The 19,864-nt window shown below is 38.2% G+C and overlaps 5 protein-coding genes across 9 annotated transcripts in view; 2 read left to right on the top strand and 3 right to left on the bottom strand.

The window, feature by feature from the left end:
* Positions 1-19,864, top strand: part of LOC123870097 (solute carrier family 12 member 6) — a 346,267-nt gene that overhangs the window by 224,132 nt on the left and 102,271 nt on the right. The gene's annotated exons all lie outside the window — the stretch shown is intronic.
* LOC123870409 (trypsin CFT-1-like) lies at positions 123-10,602 on the bottom strand. 2 transcript variants are annotated; one of them, XM_045913702.1, is made up of 4 exons: positions 10,466-10,602; positions 9,764-9,932; positions 8,927-9,182; positions 123-497 (listed from the first exon to the last, which is right to left on the bottom strand). In XM_045913702.1, exons 1-4 carry the CDS (start codon positions 10,515-10,517, stop codon positions 198-200), a joined length of 777 nt encoding a protein of 258 aa, XP_045769658.1. In that variant the 5' UTR covers positions 10,518-10,602; the 3' UTR covers positions 123-197. The 2 variants fall into 2 exon arrangements, with proteins under 2 accessions (XP_045769658.1, XP_045769667.1); XM_045913711.1 differs by having other exon boundaries at positions 9,764-9,936; positions 10,466-10,551.
* LOC123870303 lies at positions 3,720-19,163 on the top strand. The gene is made up of 2 exons (XM_045913545.1): positions 3,720-4,883; positions 18,986-19,163. The coding sequence occupies exons 1-2, from the start codon at positions 3,777-3,779 to the stop codon at positions 19,010-19,012; spliced, it is 1,134 nt and encodes a 377-aa protein (XP_045769501.1). The 5' UTR covers positions 3,720-3,776; the 3' UTR covers positions 19,013-19,163.
* On the bottom strand, positions 11,509-14,163 carry LOC123870436 (trypsin, alkaline A-like). Its single transcript, XM_045913746.1, has 4 exons — positions 13,930-14,163; positions 13,393-13,555; positions 12,698-12,953; positions 11,509-11,866 (listed from the first exon to the last, which is right to left on the bottom strand). The coding sequence occupies exons 1-4, from the start codon at positions 13,973-13,975 to the stop codon at positions 11,573-11,575; spliced, it is 759 nt and encodes a 252-aa protein (XP_045769702.1). The 5' UTR covers positions 13,976-14,163; the 3' UTR covers positions 11,509-11,572.
* LOC123870418 (trypsin, alkaline A-like) lies at positions 16,608-19,466 on the bottom strand. The gene is made up of 4 exons (XM_045913725.1): positions 19,412-19,466; positions 18,509-18,677; positions 17,426-17,681; positions 16,608-16,910 (listed from the first exon to the last, which is right to left on the bottom strand). The coding sequence occupies exons 1-4, from the start codon at positions 19,458-19,460 to the stop codon at positions 16,614-16,616; spliced, it is 771 nt and encodes a 256-aa protein (XP_045769681.1). The 5' UTR covers positions 19,461-19,466; the 3' UTR covers positions 16,608-16,613.

Genomic DNA, 19,864 nt, shown 5'->3' on the forward strand with positions numbered 1-19,864 from the left:
ATAAGTTTAAGTTTTTATTTTTCAATAACAATTATTTTTAAGTAACAAAGTTCATAAATCATTATAGCCTGAAACACTCCAATTCGAACGTGACGGTCTTGACCATAAAATAAAAAGTAACAGTGTTGCAATAATTTATTATTTTATCAAAAACTTCTAGTCATAACGTTAGAAAACAGATCCGAGAAACGACGAGGTTATGCAGCATTACTTGAAATCCAGCTAGTAAAATTGGAAACGCGAGTGTTGACGCCAGGATATCGAGCGAGCCCGCACTGATGACCCCACGAAGCGACGCCGACGATGACGTTGTTGTGAAGGAGGGGACCCCCAGCGTCGTCTTGGCATTGATCACGACCCCCAACGTCTATCCATCCAGAGCAAAGCATGTTGTTAGTTACTGTACGCCCCAATTCAGCGTAACGACTTCGGCAAACATTTTGGTTTATAGCCCAGATTTGAACGCGACGTAGCTGTTCAGACTTTGGACCACCAAACTGAAACAAAATACAAAATATTACTAGCTATTTTTTTCAAATTAATTGACTAGCACAGCAACGTATATTACAAATACAGTTTTCGGATTTTTCCTTTACTTGTGCTATAAGACCTCCTTGCAACCAAATTTTATGATCCTTGGTGAATGGGAAGTACCTAACCGATAGGTTATTTGACAGACACCACGGAGTGACGGACAGGCGGCTAGACGGACAGACGGACAAACAAACAACAAAGTGATCTTATAAGGGTTCCTTTTTTCTTTTGAGGAACGGAACTTTAAAAAAATTAAATTAAAAATTTAAAAAACCCCCGACACATAAACCTCTAAAAAGTAAAAAAATAATAGGTAAGTATGTATGGGCCCTTTAAGAATAGTATAAATAGTAAAGTTTTTATCCAAGCGTTCGTTGCGTCGAGGGACCGCTACCTATCATAAACTATGAAAGTCATCTGTTGTAGAAAGAATAGTCTTTAGCGGTCCCCCGACGCAACGAACGCTTGGATAAAAACTTTACTATTTATACTATTCTTAAAGGGCCCATACATACTTACCTATTATTTTTTTACTTTTTAGAGGTTTATGTGTCGGGGGTTTTTTAAATTTTTAATTTAATTTTTATTTCACGCTTTTTAAACTTTTATGCATAAATTACCGTTTATTTGTGCCATTCTAAAACCCAATTTCTATAATAATATAAACCCAATAAGGCAGCTAATATCTCTTCAAAAGTAACATCAATGTTATGTTAATACGTTATAATACGTTAAAAATATTTTTGACCGAACATCACTAAATCAAGAATTATCTGAATGACTCACATAGTTTAACACGACCAAAACGAAATATCTGTTTCTAACATGTCGTTGCTTTAAAAATGTACCCATTTTACGTAGTCGTATAATAGTTCGCTTTTTTTAAGATATACGATTAAATTGAAATCGACTTTCACCCCATGAAATAAGGAATAAAGTGGCTTGTATGTCATTTTGTTTGTTATTGCATGTCAAATTTTTATTTGACATAACTTTCAAAAACCGGTCAAGTGCGAGTCTGCCTCACACATGAAGAGTTCCGTACAAGTTTTTTTTTTATGTAATGACAATTCAGTTGTCGGATTTTTCTCTTTACTTGGGCCACAGGAATAGAGTGCTTGGGCTATAAGATATTGCTACCTGCCTTTCATGATTCTAGGTAAACGGGAAGTATCCAATTTATAAGTTTTGATTCTCTTGAAAGATGCGACAGACGGACACACAGACAGACGACGAAGTGGTGAAGGAAAACACCGTCAGGAAACCTGCATGCTTGAGAGTTGGCCATAATACTCCCTCAAAGGTGCGTGAGGTCTGCCAATACGTGCTTGGTCAGTGTGGTAGCTTCTCATTCTGAGAGGAGACTTGTGCTCAGTAATGAGCCGGCGATGGGTTGATCCTGATGATGATGAATTTTAAACGTATTTTGTCAAAGTAAATAAGCTGAGTTCAAGCAGATAAAAGAAGGTGCGCCTAATGCATCATCCTGCGCGATAAAGCGACTACAAAGCGGGAACCTCAGCCGTGCGGAGGGTCATCGCCTTCTACGATATTTAATGGTGCCATGCACACCTCTACAGATACCTACTGAACCCTAAAAATAGTTTGACTATGGTTTGGGTTTGGGTTGATTGTTCGTGGCCTTTGGTTGACTGTTGTATATTATAATTGAATTGATGTTTTCTCGTTTAACTGTGATTATAATATTTTATAAATTAGAAACTCCGCGCCTACGATCCAAAGTATCGGAGTTTTCCAAAACATTATTTTCAAATAAATAATTATGTATCTAGGCAACGTCCATCTTATTGACATTTGTCAATTGACATAATATTAATATGAACCTCCGTTACAATAGTGAAAGATCCCAGGGCCACCAGCCGTCACGTATTTTCTGACGAACGAAATGTGGACGATTGAATAGTGTTAGTATGTACTAAGAACGCATGCCTACAGACCTGCTAGCTTGCTTAGACGGCCAATTTTCAGGTATCAGGTAATCAAAGTACATAAAAACATTACTTAACTCACGTAAATTCTCCAATTTTTTTAATTTTTAGCTGATTTTTTTAATATTAATAATTAATTGACATAAGTAAACTATAAAAGAGTGACAGAGAAGTCAATATATCCTAATACATGTCTCACTCAGTCTCATGCGCGTAGATAATGCCCTCGCGCTCAAACTCACAGAGGCATTAAAATTGAATTTAGGGGATGATTGGCCCTCTGGATCGGTCTGTCTTCTTGTAAAAGGTTTTAAAATAGTTGTCTGGTGGACATTTATAAAAATGGAGCATCAGAATTTACGTGCAGTTAAGTAATTACTTATTTTGGGAGCTTTAAAGCGTCTGCAAAGCAATACGGCCGACGCGGGAAGTGTCTGGGAGTATTGGTGACTTATTTTTAAGGATATTGCCTAAAATATACGTAAAAATCAGCTTGGAGAATTTACGTGAGGTAAGTAATGTTTTTATGTACCTTGAGTATCAGATACCTGAAAATTGGCCGTCTAAGCAAGCTAGCAGGTAGGCTAGGCATGCCTTCTTAGTACTTACTAACACTACTCAATCGTACATATTTCCTTTGTCAGAAAATACGTAACCTCTGGGGGCCCTGGGATAAAAGTAATAAGAAAACCAGAAAAGAGCTGATAACTTCCAAACGGCTGAACCAATTTTTTTGGATTATAGCTAAGAACACTCTCGATCAAGCCACCTTTCAAACAAAAAAAACTAAATTAAAATCGGTCCATTCGTTTAGGCGCTACGAGGCCACAGACAGATACACAGATACACAGATACACAGATACACAGATACACAGATACACAGATACACAGATACACAGATACACAGATACACACGTCAAACTTATAACACCCCTCTTTTTGGGTCGGGGGTTAAAAATACAATGCACAACAAAAACTGTACAATACAATAAGGTGCAGTAGTAATTAATTAATCGGTTGTTGAAACAGTTGATGTACAGAGTCAGTGGCTGATAACAACTTCAGTCTACGAATTTTTTATCGGTTTTGTAATAATTTTAATGCCTTATAGATAAAAGCTTAACCTAGTTTTATAAGAATTTTTATCAATGTAACAAAATACGAAGCTATAATAAGTTCTTTGAGGAAATAAATATATAAAAGGATAACTCAAAATTTAAATACCATCAGTCGTCAGCTGACCGCGCGAGCGTGCGGTCGTTGACACGTTATCTAGAGTGGTAGGAGCCCATAATGGCTTCCAAGTTGCTAAAATGTGCATCCTGTGAAATTTTGATTTCGGAGGTGATGGCGTTTATATGGAACAAAATAAATTCAATTGATGAAAACACACTCATTAGGATCTGTAGTACAGCTTTCACTTCGGAGGAAATACGAACAGCGAAAAAACTTCTCTTCGAAGCTGTACCAATCAAAAGGTTGAGAACAAGAAAAAATGAGGATAATTCAGTAAAAGACCTGGAAGATATTATTGACCTTCTCAAGCAGATGGATGCTACAGACCCGGATCGACTACCTATTTTTGTGGCAAGAGAGCTGCATCGGTTACCGCCGGTAACGTTCGACCATATTGACGTTACCCGTTTGTTGAGAGATTTGAACCTTATTAGAGAAGACTTGCGGGAAATCAAAAGCCAGTATGTTACGCAGAAGCAACTCCAAGAAACCTTAGTGCTTACACGGGAAAAATCGGTAGATTATGTAAATAGAAAGCGTGGAGCATTCGTAGGAAATAGTTACAATCATTGCGATAGTGGACCAATGGGATTACGACATATAAGCAGCGAGCCGTTAGACGCTGGCGCAGAATACAATAAGAGTGAGGAGTATAACAATATATCCCTATCGCCCCGAGAAACAGGTGCACTAGACCGTGTGGAAAGGTCAGTGACCTTGCCCGTAGAAGTGCATAGTAGTGAACGCGATAGCGCACTCAGTCAGCCTAGCAAAAATGAGACGGCAATGCAACCGATCGTGGAAGCAGTCTCGGACACAATGCCGATTGAGACGATTGAAAAATGTTCCATCTCTAACAAGCAACCGAGCAAGAGGGAGACAGAACGTCAAGTGCGCCTGGACGCTAAACCGGTTGGGGCGGCGAGCGCCGTGATCGGAGACGCTAGAAAAATGTCACAGGAGGCGGACGCAAGCAGTCAACAGGGTGGACGGCAGCGCTCAATGGCGGATGTTGTGCGTACGAGTACGGAATGTAACCAAACGGAAGATGATTTAGGTGGAGAGTGGATCACAGTACAGAGAAAAAAGTCGTTGAAAAATAGGTTTGTTAGTGAGGTAGGTAGTGCGTGTCATGATTTAAAGTTCAAAGCGGCGCCATACCTAGTGCCACTATATATATCTAACGTTTGTAAACAAACGAGTGACAGCGATATTGTGGAGTACATCAAAAACAAAACGAATGAGTTAGTTCTATTAGAAAAAATTAGCAGTAAGCGTGATTATAACTCGTTCAAGTTGACTGTACCGAGAAATAAGTTACACATATTTATGAATAGTAAAATTTGGCCCGAAGGTATTTGTTTTAGGCGTTATGTAATATTTAAAAATACAGGCAGACAGCGCTCTGAATCGTGTGTGAACCAATCCTCTAGTTAAGTAAGTTCTTAAAGTAGGTATCTGCATATTTTATTAGGTTAGGTATATTTATAGGTACTTATTTAGGGTTAGAATATAAATAGGTTATATTGGGTATACTTTCCACTATGGACAAACAAATATGTAGAATGGTTAGTTTTAATTGTAAGTCGCTAAAGCGGTCAATAGATGGTGTTAGGGATTTATGTTTGAATGTAGATGTTATTGCGCTGCAGGAAACTTGGCTTCTTGAGTATGACTTGCCCTTGCTCAGTGCGGTAAATAAGGATTTTGATTATACTGGTAAGTCGGCAGTGGATCTGTCGGATGGATTGAGGGGCAGGCCTTACGGGGGGGTGGCTATTCTTTGGCGAAAAGGTATTTTTAAATCAGTGACAGTTATAAACTGTGATAGTGTAAGAATGAGTGCTATTAAGGCAATTTTGGCAAATAATCGCAGTATAATTATCTTTAGTATATATATGCCGACAGATATGAGTGAGAATGTCGTAGAGTTTACGGACTGTCTGAGTCAAGCCAAAGCAATAATTGAAAATAGTGATGTAGGATGTGTTTATATGCTAGGTGACTTTAATTCACATCCACATCAGCCATTCTGGAATGAGCTTTGCAGTTTTTGTACTGACCAGTCCTGGTTATGTGCGGACGTTGAAAAGTTGGGAATTAATTCAAATTCTTTCACCTACATGAGTGACATAAATGGTAGTTTGAGGTGGCTAGATCACTGTCTAGTGACGCAATCTGCGTGGCAAACTGTTCTGAATGTTAGCATACGTCGTGATATTTATTGGTCGGACCACTTACCACTCATAATAGAGTGTAATTTGAATTTAATCGTGCCAAAAATATCGGGAGACGACGAATTGGATTATAATAAAGTAACATGGGGTCAAAGGTCAGCGGAACAGATAAATAGATATCACGACAGGTGCAATAGTAAGCTTAGGGGTTTGTGTTTTCCTGAGATGTTTGTATCATGTGGGGGAAAAATGTGTGCGAATGCCGAACACAGACAAGGCCTAGATAATATGTACACAGAGATAGTGAGCGTTCTTTCTGATGCTGCGGTTGAGACGTACAGGGGCAGTAAGGGTAGGAAGGGTCCTATAGTTGGATGGAACAAGCACGTCAGGGCCGCTCACTGGGAGGCTCGGTCGAAATATCAATTATGGTTGTTATATAACAAACCAAAGTCAGGAAGTTTGTGGGATGAAATGTGTGAGAGCCGTAAAATATTTAGAAGTCGGTTAAGATGGTGTCAAAACCATCAAGACCAAATAAGAATGGATATAATTGCTTCTCTCAGATCTGCTAAAAACTTTTCAAAATTTTGGAATGCGACAAACAAATTGAATGTTCGACCGAGCTTACCAGTGAGCGTCGCTGGTTGTAGCACCCAGAAAGAAATAGCCGATATGTTTAGAGATCACTTTAGGGTGTCATCGCCGTTGGGGCCGTCAACTCGAGTGTTCGATGCTCAGGTAAGTCTGGATAAGGAATTGCTACGTTTCTCCACTAAGCAAGTACTAGAGGCCATTCAGAGAATGACCAGAGGAAAATCACCTGGGTACGACAGCCTAAGCGTCGAACATTTGAAGTACGCGGGTTTCCACCTACCCAGGGTGCTAGCAATGTTTTATTCGCTCTGCGTCAGTCATGCATACATCCCGGCGAACATGATGAAAACTGTAGTGGTCCCTATCGCTAAAAATAAAACGGGTGACCTTTCTGATAAGTCCAACTATAGACCCATATCGCTTGCTACCATAATGGCTAAGGTGTTGGACAGTCTGTTTGATAGGAAGTTGAGCGAAACACTTGAAATCCATGATGCTCAGTTTGGATTTCGTCCTGGACTATCAACTGAGACCGCGATATTTAGTTTAAAACAGACTGCCCAATATTATACGAGCAGAAAAACACCCGTGTACGCCTGCTTCCTCGATCTATCAAAAGCCTTTGATTTAGTTTCTTACGATATATTATGGCAAAAGATGGAGGCTGCAGGTGTGCAAGGGGAGTTGCTCAAAATCATGCAGTTTTGGTATGCAAACCAAACAAATAATGTTAGGTGGGGGAAGGAGCTCTCTGATTCATACAGGCTGGAGTGCGGGGTGAGGCAGGGGGGGTTGACGTCACCGAAGCTCTTCAGCCTGTATGTGAACGAGCTCATAATGGAACTCAGCAGCAAGCCAGTAGGGTGTTGGATAGACGGCGTTTGTGTAAACAATTTTAGTTATGCCGATGATATGGTGTTGCTGGGTCCCACGGCTGGTTCGATCAGGGAGCTACTCCAAACCTGCCAGGAGTATACTGCCAAACATGGTTTAATATATAATGTGAACAAAAGCCAATACATGATCTTTAAGGCCCCTCGTAAGCAGGTGCAATACGAGCCAAGAATTTCCCTGAACGGCGCTGCACTCACACGAGTGCCGCAATACAAATACTTGGGCCACTACGTTACGGAGGACCTTAGGGATCATGTTGACATTGAAAGAGAGAGAAGGGCATTGGCAGTAAGATGCCATATGTTGGCCCGCAGGTTTGTCCGATGTAGTAAAGAGGCAAAAATAACGCTGTTTAAAGCATATTGCCAAAATTTCTACTCGGGAGGCCTGTGGGTCAACTACTCAAAGAAAGCCATAGACACCCTAAGGGTGCAGTATAACAACGGGTTCAGGATGCTGTTGGGCTTGCCGCGGTTTTGTTCAGCGTCAGGTATGTTCGCAGAGGAGCGGACTGATGACTTCTTTGCCATAATGCGGAAGAAGTCATCATCACTGCTGACAAGACTGCGCTCAGGTACCAACCGCATCCTGAACATGTTTGCAGATAAGTTGGACTCACCAATACTTGAACACATGATTCAAGTGTTGGTGAGGCAACAATAATTGTAAATTGTTCGTTCCACTACAACATTATACTACTAACATTAGTTTTTAAGCATCAATATTGTCTACTAACAAAGTGAGTCCTGGTTGCTCTTAATAAAGATTTATTATTATTATTATTATTATTATTATTAAATCCCCCGACACAAAAACCTCTATAAGAAAACTAGATAAGAGCTGATAACTTTCAAAGGGCTGAACCGATTTTCTTCGATTATAGCCAAGAGCACTCTCGATCAAGCCGTCTTTCGAACAAAAAATACTAAATTGAAATCGGTTCATTCGTTTAGGAGCTACGATGCCACAGACAGATACACAGATACACACGTCAAACTTATAACACCCCTCTTTTTGGGTCGGGGGTTAAAAAGGTGAATGACTGATGTACCTATCGACGCACAGCTCAAACTACTGGACACATCGAGCTGGATATGCAGATAGCTATTTATTAACTAGATATCCGCTAAGAAAACATTTTTGAAAATTCAACCCCTATGGGGGTTAAAATGGGATTTGATATATTTTGTGTAGTCCACGCGGACGAAGTTGCGGGCATAACCTAGTTTATTACCTTTATATGGCTAGATTTGTATAAGACCGTGCCCGTAATTGTAACTGTGTCTAGATTGGAGCGCTTGCCTAGATACTGCCTGTTCACTCTTGCTTTGAAGGTAGTCAAGTTATACGTGACACAAAGAAGGGACGCTGGAAAGGTGTTCCACACCTGGTTTTGTATCAGAAACGTAGAGCAAAAATGCTTCGTGCGGGTTGATTTATTGTCAACCACGGTCACATAAGGATTACGATTTCTCACTGAAAGCGACGCGGCGTAGGTGGAACAAGGTTCTAAAGTTCTCAAGCTACTAAGATACTTACATAAGTCGCTCCCCAGCCAACGGCCCACACTGGTTGGTTATCAGCCAGTTTATAATTAGCTCCAGCAATGGAACCAACTGCAACGGGTCCAACTAAGGCGATGCTTGAGGCAGACTTCAGGATAGCAATATCACTGTCGTAGGTTCTGGAGTTGTAGTATGGGTGGAGAATGATTTGGTTGATAGAGTAAACGGTGCCTCGGCTGTTGGCCCAAGAAGATCCCGTTCGAATGCGCCATCTACTTGGCTGTTCACCTCTGCAATAAGTATATAAACATTCAGAACTCAAATGCATTCAAAACCTCGAAGTTTTATGTAAAATGTATTAGCACTTATTCTGACGCCTACCGAAACTTGCAGGCCGCAGAGTTCTCCATAATGTTCTCAAAGGTGTCTGAAGTCACCCTTTCTCATTATATCCTCTGTAACGTGGTTGCCTGGCAGAGATCGCTTCAAGACGGTTTAGCCGCCGAATTGTACTACTTACTATTTTTTTGTTTCTTTTTATGATGATGTACAATAAAGCATATTTCAATTTTCAATTTCAAGTCTCCCAATACTCATTTGGCCAGCGCGGTGAACTATGGCTTAAACCCTTTTCATTCTACCGTGTTCAGAAGTGACGATGATGAGGTTGATCTTGGTGATGATGATGAAATGTTCATTGATCTTATAATAATTGTTATAGAACAGATAGCGAGACAGAGAGAGGAGGAGCAACGGCCGAGTTTCTTGCTGGTTCTTCTTGGTAGGAAAGGCATTCCGAACCAGTGGTAGATACTCTTGACTATTCAAAAGTACTTGTAAAAGTCTGATTTTTGAATTTTGATAAACTTACGCAAAACAATGACCAGCAGAAAGTATAGCTTTATTCGTCAAAATTGAACCGGCACAGGTCTGAACGTAGTTGACGAAGTCCGATGAACGCAGCAGTGACGTCACAAAAGGGTAAGAATTTATGGTAGTGACTACACCGCCCATTATCCTCATAGCTGGTAGTGACGCTCCTGGAAACAAATTCAAAGTAAAATGCTAAAATCTTTTCTTGATTCAACTTGATGACCTCCCTGACGCAATGGTTGCGCGCGCTGTGGTCTTTTAAGTTGGAGGTCCCAGATTCGATTGTAGCACGGGCAGTTTGGGAATTTCATCATCATCAACCCATTACCAACCCAATATTGATAACAGGTCTCCTCAAGATAAGAAGAGTTTTTGGTAAATTTTTAATTTATAAGTAAATTATTATCTTGTGAGTGGCTTCAGCTTAGCTATTTACAGCGAAACCTGATGGTGACACTGATTTACTTGAATTGCTTTATTTAAGTGCAAATGAAAAATATTCTCGTTTTTCATTCACCTTAAAGGAAGATTAAAAATATCTTCTTGGTATAATCAACGTACAAATTAATTCTCTAAGTCTAGAAATTGAGAATTTCTATCTCTCTAGAACGTAGACCAATAAAAAAAATAGAAATTTCACCCAAACAATGTTAGATTGGATCAGCTAATTATGAGATAAAATTAAAAAATTTCAACTTACCATTTAAACTACCGGCCAGCGTCAACAACGCGAGTATTGAAAACTTCTGCATTTTGAATAGAAATTAAGGCACCAAGTCCCTTTTAACTACTCCAGGTGGATACCAACTAACTATTAATAGATTTCTAGGTGCAGTTCCATTTATATTAGGTACATATCAATACCATTTCTTGAGTGTTTACTAGATAACGGAAACATATTGTTACGTAGAGATTTTGAGTACTTACTCGTACACGGGTCTAATCATCCCCCTATTCAAAGCATCTACCTTGTTACAGAGAGTGGCCTTCGACCGCAAACCATACAAACGAAATTTTGCTTATTTGAGTACCAAACAATCAAACTCAATGAAATGTAAACTTTGTCTGCAAATTAATTTTATTTGTGTCTGTGATACAGTCTGTTTATCAGATTTCTATAAAAATGTGTAGTTCGAAAGGTGCATGGTTCAAAGATTTGTATGAAAATCTTCGAGCCCGTATAAACTTTGTTTGTATGAAGAACACTTTTCTTAATATTTGTATAGTGGTGCTGGGGTAGGAACGACATGATTTGTTTTCAAACATTTGTACAGAGATGTGTGTGTGATGTCCTTGTTACTTAGTGGGCACTCTATAGACCAATCAACAAAATACAACCTTAGTCTGCAAAGAAATACATTCGCTATAAAATGTTGCTAATGAGATAGCAAAACTTAACGGAAACAACTTCAGAAAAAACTTTTTACTTCATAACATTAATTCGATTCATTATATCGTTCAATCGAATAAATACTTGAAAATTAATCTCTAAGAACTAATAAACGATAACAATGACTTCGAGGAAATTTGATGTAATATTGATAACGATAAAATTAGTCCAAAGAAATTGCCAAGTGACGTAGGCTATATTATACAACTTAGAACAAGGTGTTAGATAAAGTTCTTAATATCCCAGTAAGCTGTGGCCTAACCGATGTGTAGATAATATAGAGTAATTATTAATTTACTTCAACATTGTCGCGTAGCTTTAAGAAAACACACAATCATCACATTAAAAGACTATTGAAAAATACAACGATTTATTTTACAGAACAATTACTTAATCATACTTAATGTAAGTTAGGCACTAAGCATTTGCCACAATCCATCTAGTGAAACGTGGTACACGTGTGTTGACGCGAGGGTACCCTGGTAGGCCACACTGGTACGCCCAGGAGGAAATGCCCACGATGACACCATTGTGGATGACGGCTCCGCCATCGTCTCCTGTGCACGTGTCCCGACCGCCGATATCGAGCACCCCAGAGCACAACATGTTGTCAGTAACATTTCGCAGACCGGCGTACCGCTGCCTGCAGACGTTCTGGTTGATGGAAGAAATTTGCACGTGACGAAGCAGATCGGAGTATTGCCCGCCCCACTGGAAACATTTAAAAACAAACTTTATAATAAAACTAACTAAAGAAATACATCAGAATGAAATGTAATGAGTATTCCAAAATTTCGTTTTATTTTATATCTAAACGCATATCTAAAAATTGACGACAGGGAATGCTTAACATTAGTTATTAGTTTTTTCCCAAATATTAGTTATGTACTAAACGCGAGTACATAATTAATATTTGGGAAAAAACTTATTATTTTATTATTGATCTGGATCTGTTCAAGTTAAGCCGATCTTCCTTTACAAAAATATTAAAAACTAGATGATGGATTAATGGTAAGGTTTTTAATGATGCCATGAAAACTATTTGATTTTGCGGGATAAAAAGTAGTCCATATCCGTCTCCAGGGTGAAAGCTATCTCTGTACCAAGTAGTTGGTGCCCAAAACTTCATCCATGTGCATTAACATTTTTTTAATCCCTTGTGAACTCTTTGATTTTCTGGGGTCAAAAAAGCTTTAAGCCCGGAATACAAACTATCTCTGTACCTACGTCAAAATCGATTAAACGATGGGCCGTGAAAAGCAAACCTACAGACAGACACGCTTTGTCTTTTATATGATATTAGTATAGACTATGGATACTAGGTACTATCCTTAAAGACCCTTATATATACATACTAATACGCAATGCTGCCTGTGTGAAGCTAGGGTTAGTTATAGAAAAACAATATTTTAGTAACTTGGAACTAACTTAAATATTATTCTGCACTAATTCATAGCAACGTCAACACTGCTGATGTGCTAGAATAGGTACAAGGTAGTTCTAACTTCACAAAATAAATTAAGTAAGATTTATAATACTCACACTGATGACTCCCCATCCAACAGCCCACAGTGGGCTATTGTCGAAAAGGTTATAGTTCTCCCCAGCAATTGGACCCAGTTGAACGTTACCGCCAAGAGCTATGATAGTTGTAGGCTGGAGGATCGCAACGTCGCTATCGTAGGTAAAACTATTGAAGTAGGGGTGAAGAATGATCCTGTTGAACTGGTACACGCGGCCACCTGTACTAGATCTGTTGGAACCTACTCTCGCGCGCCACTGGTTAACACTGTGACCACTGAAACAAATATAGCATATTCACACTGTTGTCAAATATAAACTTTCAGGCAATATAAATCAAGCTTAGCAAGCAATAAGTGCTTATTATGAGTATACCATGCAGCCTATTGACAACCTTGAGCGGTGCCAATATGACCTTGAAGCAACGAAAATTCTCAATGTAAATTGACGATGAAAGAGTGCGAGTGATTAATTTTATTGTATAGCTGTATGTTGGTATGCGTAATGGTTCTTAAGCGGAATTTAGACGTTCACACGTGCACTTTCAAAGTGAAATTAATGTCATCAAACCTAATTTCGTAATGTAAAATCCGCTTTATGAGAGTTTTATAACTGTCCAGGCCGGAAATAAAGCAGATTCCTTTTATTTATTTTTTAATAATGAAGTAATTTCCGAGCAAATCGAAGAAAAATAAATTTAAAAACGTAAAACTTACACGAAACAATGTGCTGCAGACAATATAGCCCTGTTACTGATGATCGTTCCACCACATGACTGGTAAAAAGTGCCTGAGCCTGTTCTGGAGTGTATGAGAGCAGCAGCGAATGGGTACTGACGGATGTCAACAGTTGTTCCGCCTATTATCCTTGTGGATGCAGCTGAAATAACCTCTGAATATTATTATTTTTTCTTTGCCCGCCTTCAACGTTAAGGTGGATCAGAATTTTAAATGAAAAAGAAGAAGAAAGAAGCAAAAAGAAAAGGTAACTCTGTTATATATAAAAATCTGTCCATGATGCTACACTTGTTAACCTGGAAGCCCAACAACAGATAGCATATAGAACCACAAAAAGGTTGCCAAGTGGCATCTAAAGCCCTTGGCAATATGTAAGTCCGTTTTCAGTTTCGTACTATGACAATCGAAACCTAATACTTATTAAATGTAATGTAACGTTTTTCTACATAAGATACCCACTGCTTGTAACAAAAAAAAATATATTTCATAAGTTTATACCTAACCAAAAAAAATTACCTGTTGCAACAGCTACTCCCAAAAGTAACAGCAAGAGCACACGCATTTTGTATCACTAGATTATTTCTGTCTCACTGAACAAATGTAACGAAATATTTATATTAGATCCCCGTAAGTAGGACTTTAAAGATTAATTAGTGATAGAGTCGATAAAGAAACAAATGTTTTGCCCTGTATCTTTGCTTGATAGTCACAATTTGTGTTGGTATGAATCGTTTTAGTATATACTGTTAGATAAGTACCTGACTATGATTTCAATTATTTCAAGTAAGTAGACTGAATTATCTTCTTTTTTTATTTATGTACCTATTGATTATTTATTATTTGCATTCATGTACATCGTAGAATCACTGTATAAAATCAGGATCTATATCTATAGAACTTAATTCCTCATTGCTGTAGGTCATGACTCCTTTAGTTAATTACGTAATGGCAGAAGTTTTTGGAATAATAACACGGTGAACTCGCAAATCCATAATTTTACTAATTAATTATATAAATTTCCTTTGGACAGACGTATAAAAAAACTTTTATAACAATTTGGTTTCGTATAACATCGATTAATAATCTTTTAATCCTCGCTGAAAAACAAAAATTATTATAAACATTTCCAATAAATAATTTATCTAATCTCATAAAGGTTCCAAAACTGTACAGGAAAATGATTACTGAGAAGCAACAGCGTCTGTTACCATGGTGTAATAATATTAAACTTAGTCCTAATAAAACAAAATCATCACGCAGTATTGACAACCACCCCGTATTGGCAGCTTGATCGACCCTTAATCAACCGAGTTACAGGACACCATTGTATACAATGGGTATAAGGTCTGTTCCTAGGCCTTATCACTTATACCAGGCCTTTGTTCAGCGCAGGGTTGGAGACGACGAGCTCAAATTCAAAATTTGAAACTTTCTAACCGTATTGTACCCTATACCTACCCCTCATCGGTTTCTACGCGCCACCGGAATGCTAGATCGCTTGACGGTACGGCTTTGCCAGTAGGGTGGTCATTAGTCACGGCCGAAGCCTCCCATCAGTACAGAACAGAGACAATTTAGAATTTATAAATTCCCAAATTGCTTCTGTCGGGAATCAAACCTGGGACGTCCCACTCATAAAACCACAGCGCTCACCACTGCGCCAGGGAGGTCGGCAACTACTAAGTTTATTGCCAGCTCTTCTCAGAATTTTCATTCCAAACCGATGGTAGAGTCACAGACGTAGCTCATGAGACTAGTAATTGTCCTACATGAAATAAATTGATTTTGACTTTGTATGTTCGCTTTCTTCATTGCAGATTCAACGTCATCATAATCATCATGTACAGCCAGTACGCAGCCACTGTTGCACATAGACTTCATTTAAGGACCACCAACGTGACTTTGTTTTTATTAACAAGCCGAATATCGCGTAACAAACGTACAAAAAATAATTAAAAAAAACATAGTGTCGAAAAGAGAACCTCCTCCTTTTTTTGAAGTCAGTTACAAGTGTAAATTAAAAATTTATAACACCCCCACAAGTGAGGTTACAGTAAATAGAAAAGAGCTGATAACTTTCAAACGGCTGAACACTCTTGATCAAGCCCCCTTTCAAACAAAAAAAGAAACTAAATTAAAATCAGTTCATTAGTTTAGGAGCTACGATGCCACAGACAGATACACAGATGTGTATCTGACGTGTGTACGTCAAACTTATACCCCTCTTTTTGGGTCGGGGGTTAAAAAAGAAATAAACAAAATGTATCCAAGAGTAAGAAAGCTATGTCATAATTAAAATGTCCAATCGATTCGGTAGATTCTTATCCGATGTTTGAAAAATGGTGACAAAGACAGCGAATGATTCATAATTATTTATTGATGCTTGAGATAATATTGATTAATCTTTTTTGGAATAATAAAAGACCTTTTTTTATTAACTATTTTGGGCATTACACCTAAATAAATAGCAAAAGTTTGTTAAATAAAAACGTTTAACTTGAAAAAGCAGGCGCTTACATAAAACGAATCAATCTTGGCAAAATCTTTAGTTTTAAGGCGTGGATTGCTCCGACATCAATGGTTTTAAGTAATGGTAAACAGAAAAATTCTTCAACCGCACCTATCTCGCATAGGAATTTTCCTAGAAGAGAAGCCCAATTTTTAGGCATTATTCCATATCTACATTAAAAAGGAATCTTTGTGCCCAGCTTTCTAGGTTCAAAGATTTTTTCCTTTGAATATTTAGATAATCGCAATATTAAATTGAAGTAAAAGAAAAATATTCTACAATATACACCGAATTTACATAAAGAAATATATTATAACAGAATAAATGTTTGTAGTACAATAGGCGACCTTGACGCTAAAATAGCGATCTCTCCCAGGAACCTTATGTTGGAAAATAATTGTTTAAAAAAAACTATCTGTATCTTTTATCTGTTTAATTGGCCTGAAAACGTGTAGTCAAGCTAGAGCTTTGAAAATAAATCTATCCTATTAATTATTAGGGTTCACAAACAATAACTCTATAAATTAAATATTTATTCCAATTATAATGCATGGTGGTGCTTTGCTTCTTTTTACAGGAAATAAATCAGTGAATAAAAAAAATTAAAAAATATGTTTTGAATAATTTTATAATAAAAATAAAACTCATAATCATCGCGTGTAGCTTATTTTCAACTTCCATTAAAGGTAATTTATTGGTTATTAAGGATCCAGCTAGCGAAGCGGGAAACGCGAGCGTTGACGCCAGGGAAGCGAGGACGAGCGCATTCGTGGCCCCAGGAGCAAACACCGACGATGACTCTGTTGTGGAACAGAGGGCCGCCGGAGTCCCCTTGGCACTGGTCGCGACCTCCGACATCAAGCCAGCCAGAGCACAACATGTTGTCAGTGATAGTGAGACGTAACTCGTTATATCTTTGCCTGCATACTGCCTGATTGACGACCCAGATTTGGACATGGCGAAGATCTTCAGATGCTGCGCCACCGAACTGAAACATTTTAGATAAATGTCTACTTTAGATAAAAATGTCTAATATTAAAATATTAAATATCCAATCAAGTCTAGCCTCTATCAGTTTTTGTGTACAAAACTAGTAGTTGTTTTACAATTTAACTCCATTTTTAAAAATATCTTAGCGATATTTAGCTGTATTCAATCTTGTGAGTTAAGGTAATTATATAACTGTCTCAGTTAAATAGTATATATTATAAACAGCTGTTTTACAAATTATGGTGAAGTTATTTACATAATTACTGAAATTTAACACGCAAGATTGTATTCCCCACAGGACGTTTAAAAATTCCAAATACACGCCGGTGAAGTTGCGGGTATATTATATAGATATAGTTTGCATCCCGAGAACGGTTATATAGACTACTTTTTATCCCGGAAACCCAAACAGTTGCCACGGGATTTTTAAAACACCAAAACATACGCTGACGAAGTCACGGGCATCATCTGGTGTTATCATACGTAAAAGGGTAGGTAGTGAACTCGACTTACGCTAGTGCGTCCCCATCCAATAGCCCAGACAGGTGAGTTATCGGCTAGGAAGTAGTTGGCACCAGCAATGCTGCCTGCGCGAACATTGTTGTTGAAGGAGAAAGCATGCTGCACGTGAAGAACTGCAACGTCGTTATCGGTGGTGCGCGAATTGTACTGAGGATGGTTGATGATCCTGCTAAGGACGTGGACCACACCACCACTGTGAGCTCTGCTGGAGCCTACACGGCCTCTCCAGCGGTTTGCTGGGTCTCCGCTGAAAACGATTTAGCTTACGTTAGGGTTTTTAGGGATACCTGGCGGGAGGGTTATAGGTGTGTATAGTATACTACGAAGTGATACCCGCGCAACCGCCAGTCTGTCGAAGGCGAACAAAGGTTTTAGTGGGTGCAAACCCCACATAACCCCCCCGTTTCTCTGATGTTGGAGTATGCGTCAGGCATTTCCTGTGTATAAAAAGGGGCTTCTAGGGATATTACATTTCGTAAATGGATATTGATATGCATTATTATTATAATATGGATATGGATATACAATTATTTCAAATAGTCAATAGTTTTAGATAGACTTTATGAATCAAATCTATCAAAACAAATTGCAAGCGGAATTCATTCGAAACAATTAGGTATCGGGTTCTAAACATATTTTTTTTCGGATATCTAATAGTTGAGTAGCAATTATGATATCTTTAGTTTGGATAAGACTGACTAATATTGATATGTCAGCACTCAGTGCGTTAATACGTAAAGCCTAAACCATTGGGTTTAAAAACTTGAGAATTTGCATGTAGGTTATCTGATATTTCCATAACGTAGATCTTTAAGAAAACTTAAATATTCATAATTACGGGGACGAAGTTTTGGGAAAAAGTTAGTTCACTATATCATAATTGCTAACTTCATTCAATAGATGCAAAATACTCTGATGATCCGATGCTCAGTATGTATTTGATTCATCTATTTCAATGGTGTATAGTATAATTTATTTGCATATTTGATTGTAATCTTTCATTCAAAAATCTATTGCATTTTCACGGATATTAGCAATGTTAAGAAATAAATTTTAATTTAGACATTATATTACATGGTGCAGTGAGCAGCAGTAAGGATACTTCTGTTGTTTATGATGGCGCCACCGCAGGCCTGGCCGAAATTTCCCGATCCAGTTCTGGAGTAGAGCAGGGCAACACCCATAGGATAGTTACCAATGGTTGTGACCGAACCTCCGACAATCCTTTCGGGTGTGGGAGACGCTATGAAACAAAATACATGTTTATAAAACTATGAATAAAAAAAGAGATGATGTCCACCTCCCGACTCCATCATCATTAGAACCTCCATGGTACCATACTAATTCATTGTCATCGACGTTATGTTAATATGTGCTCGTTCGAGGGGAACTGGGCTTTTCAGTTGCTAGATTTAACCACAAACTTACACGGTAAGTTAAATAAACGCTTGTAAGTGTACTTACTAAGAAACGTGACAATCGGACTGCGGAAGTATAGAAATGTCTAAGCATCAATGCTTGAGCATAATCAGTTACTACTATATCAGTAAGGGCGATTACGCACTGCATCCGATCTGAATCCTTGAAAATACGTTACGAAGTAGTCATACAACTATTTGTATGGTATGTAGCTTACGCACTAACTCCGACTTCCGTCGTCCGAGTAGTCTCTGTCATCCGTGAGAATATTTCGGATGTGCCTCGGATTAAAATCGGACATATAAAATATGACGTACATAGGTATGTTAAAGACGTCCATTGAATAGCTTGGATTTGGATCAGAGATCAGAGATCGATTAGTGCGTAAGCAATATCCGACTTCGGTCCGAGTTTTTATATCCGAAGTTTCGCGGACTCAAAAACTTACACAAAACTGTTATTTTTCACTCACAGTAACGAATTTTTATTCCTTAAATAAGTATTTTTGATATAAAAACTATGAAATGACGGAGAAAAGATTAGAAAAATTTAACGTACCTGCTACTGCAGCTAACCCTAAGGCCAGTAAAAGAGAAGCGGCACCCATCCTTACCTACTTTTCGAGTAATAGTGACGATGGTTATTTTGATCAGTGGTTTTATATATTCCCGAACTTGAAACAGATTATTTTTTAATCTTAGATAATTTAATCCCATAGTAAATCATTTAATTATCTATTTATATCGTACCTACTTCAAAAATCCCGTAGTGTATTGATAAAAATATTATCATCTTGCTAACGGTGATGTCACGCTAACAGTGAATTTTCACACATGAATTATCAAATAGCCAGGATAATCCATTAACAACTTGTTATTAATACGCTCTTGTATACAGGGTTGCCATATGTCCTGGTTTCCCCGGATTGGTCCTAGTTTGAAGGGCGTGTGGGGAGCTAGATCAAGCTAGAGCTTTGAAAATAAATCTATTCTATTTATTAATAGTGTTCAC

The sequence above is a fragment of the Maniola jurtina genome, chromosome 2 (genome assembly GCF_905333055.1).
Source record: "Maniola jurtina chromosome 2, ilManJurt1.1, whole genome shotgun sequence".
Taxonomy (NCBI): Eukaryota; Metazoa; Arthropoda; class Insecta; order Lepidoptera; family Nymphalidae; genus Maniola; species Maniola jurtina.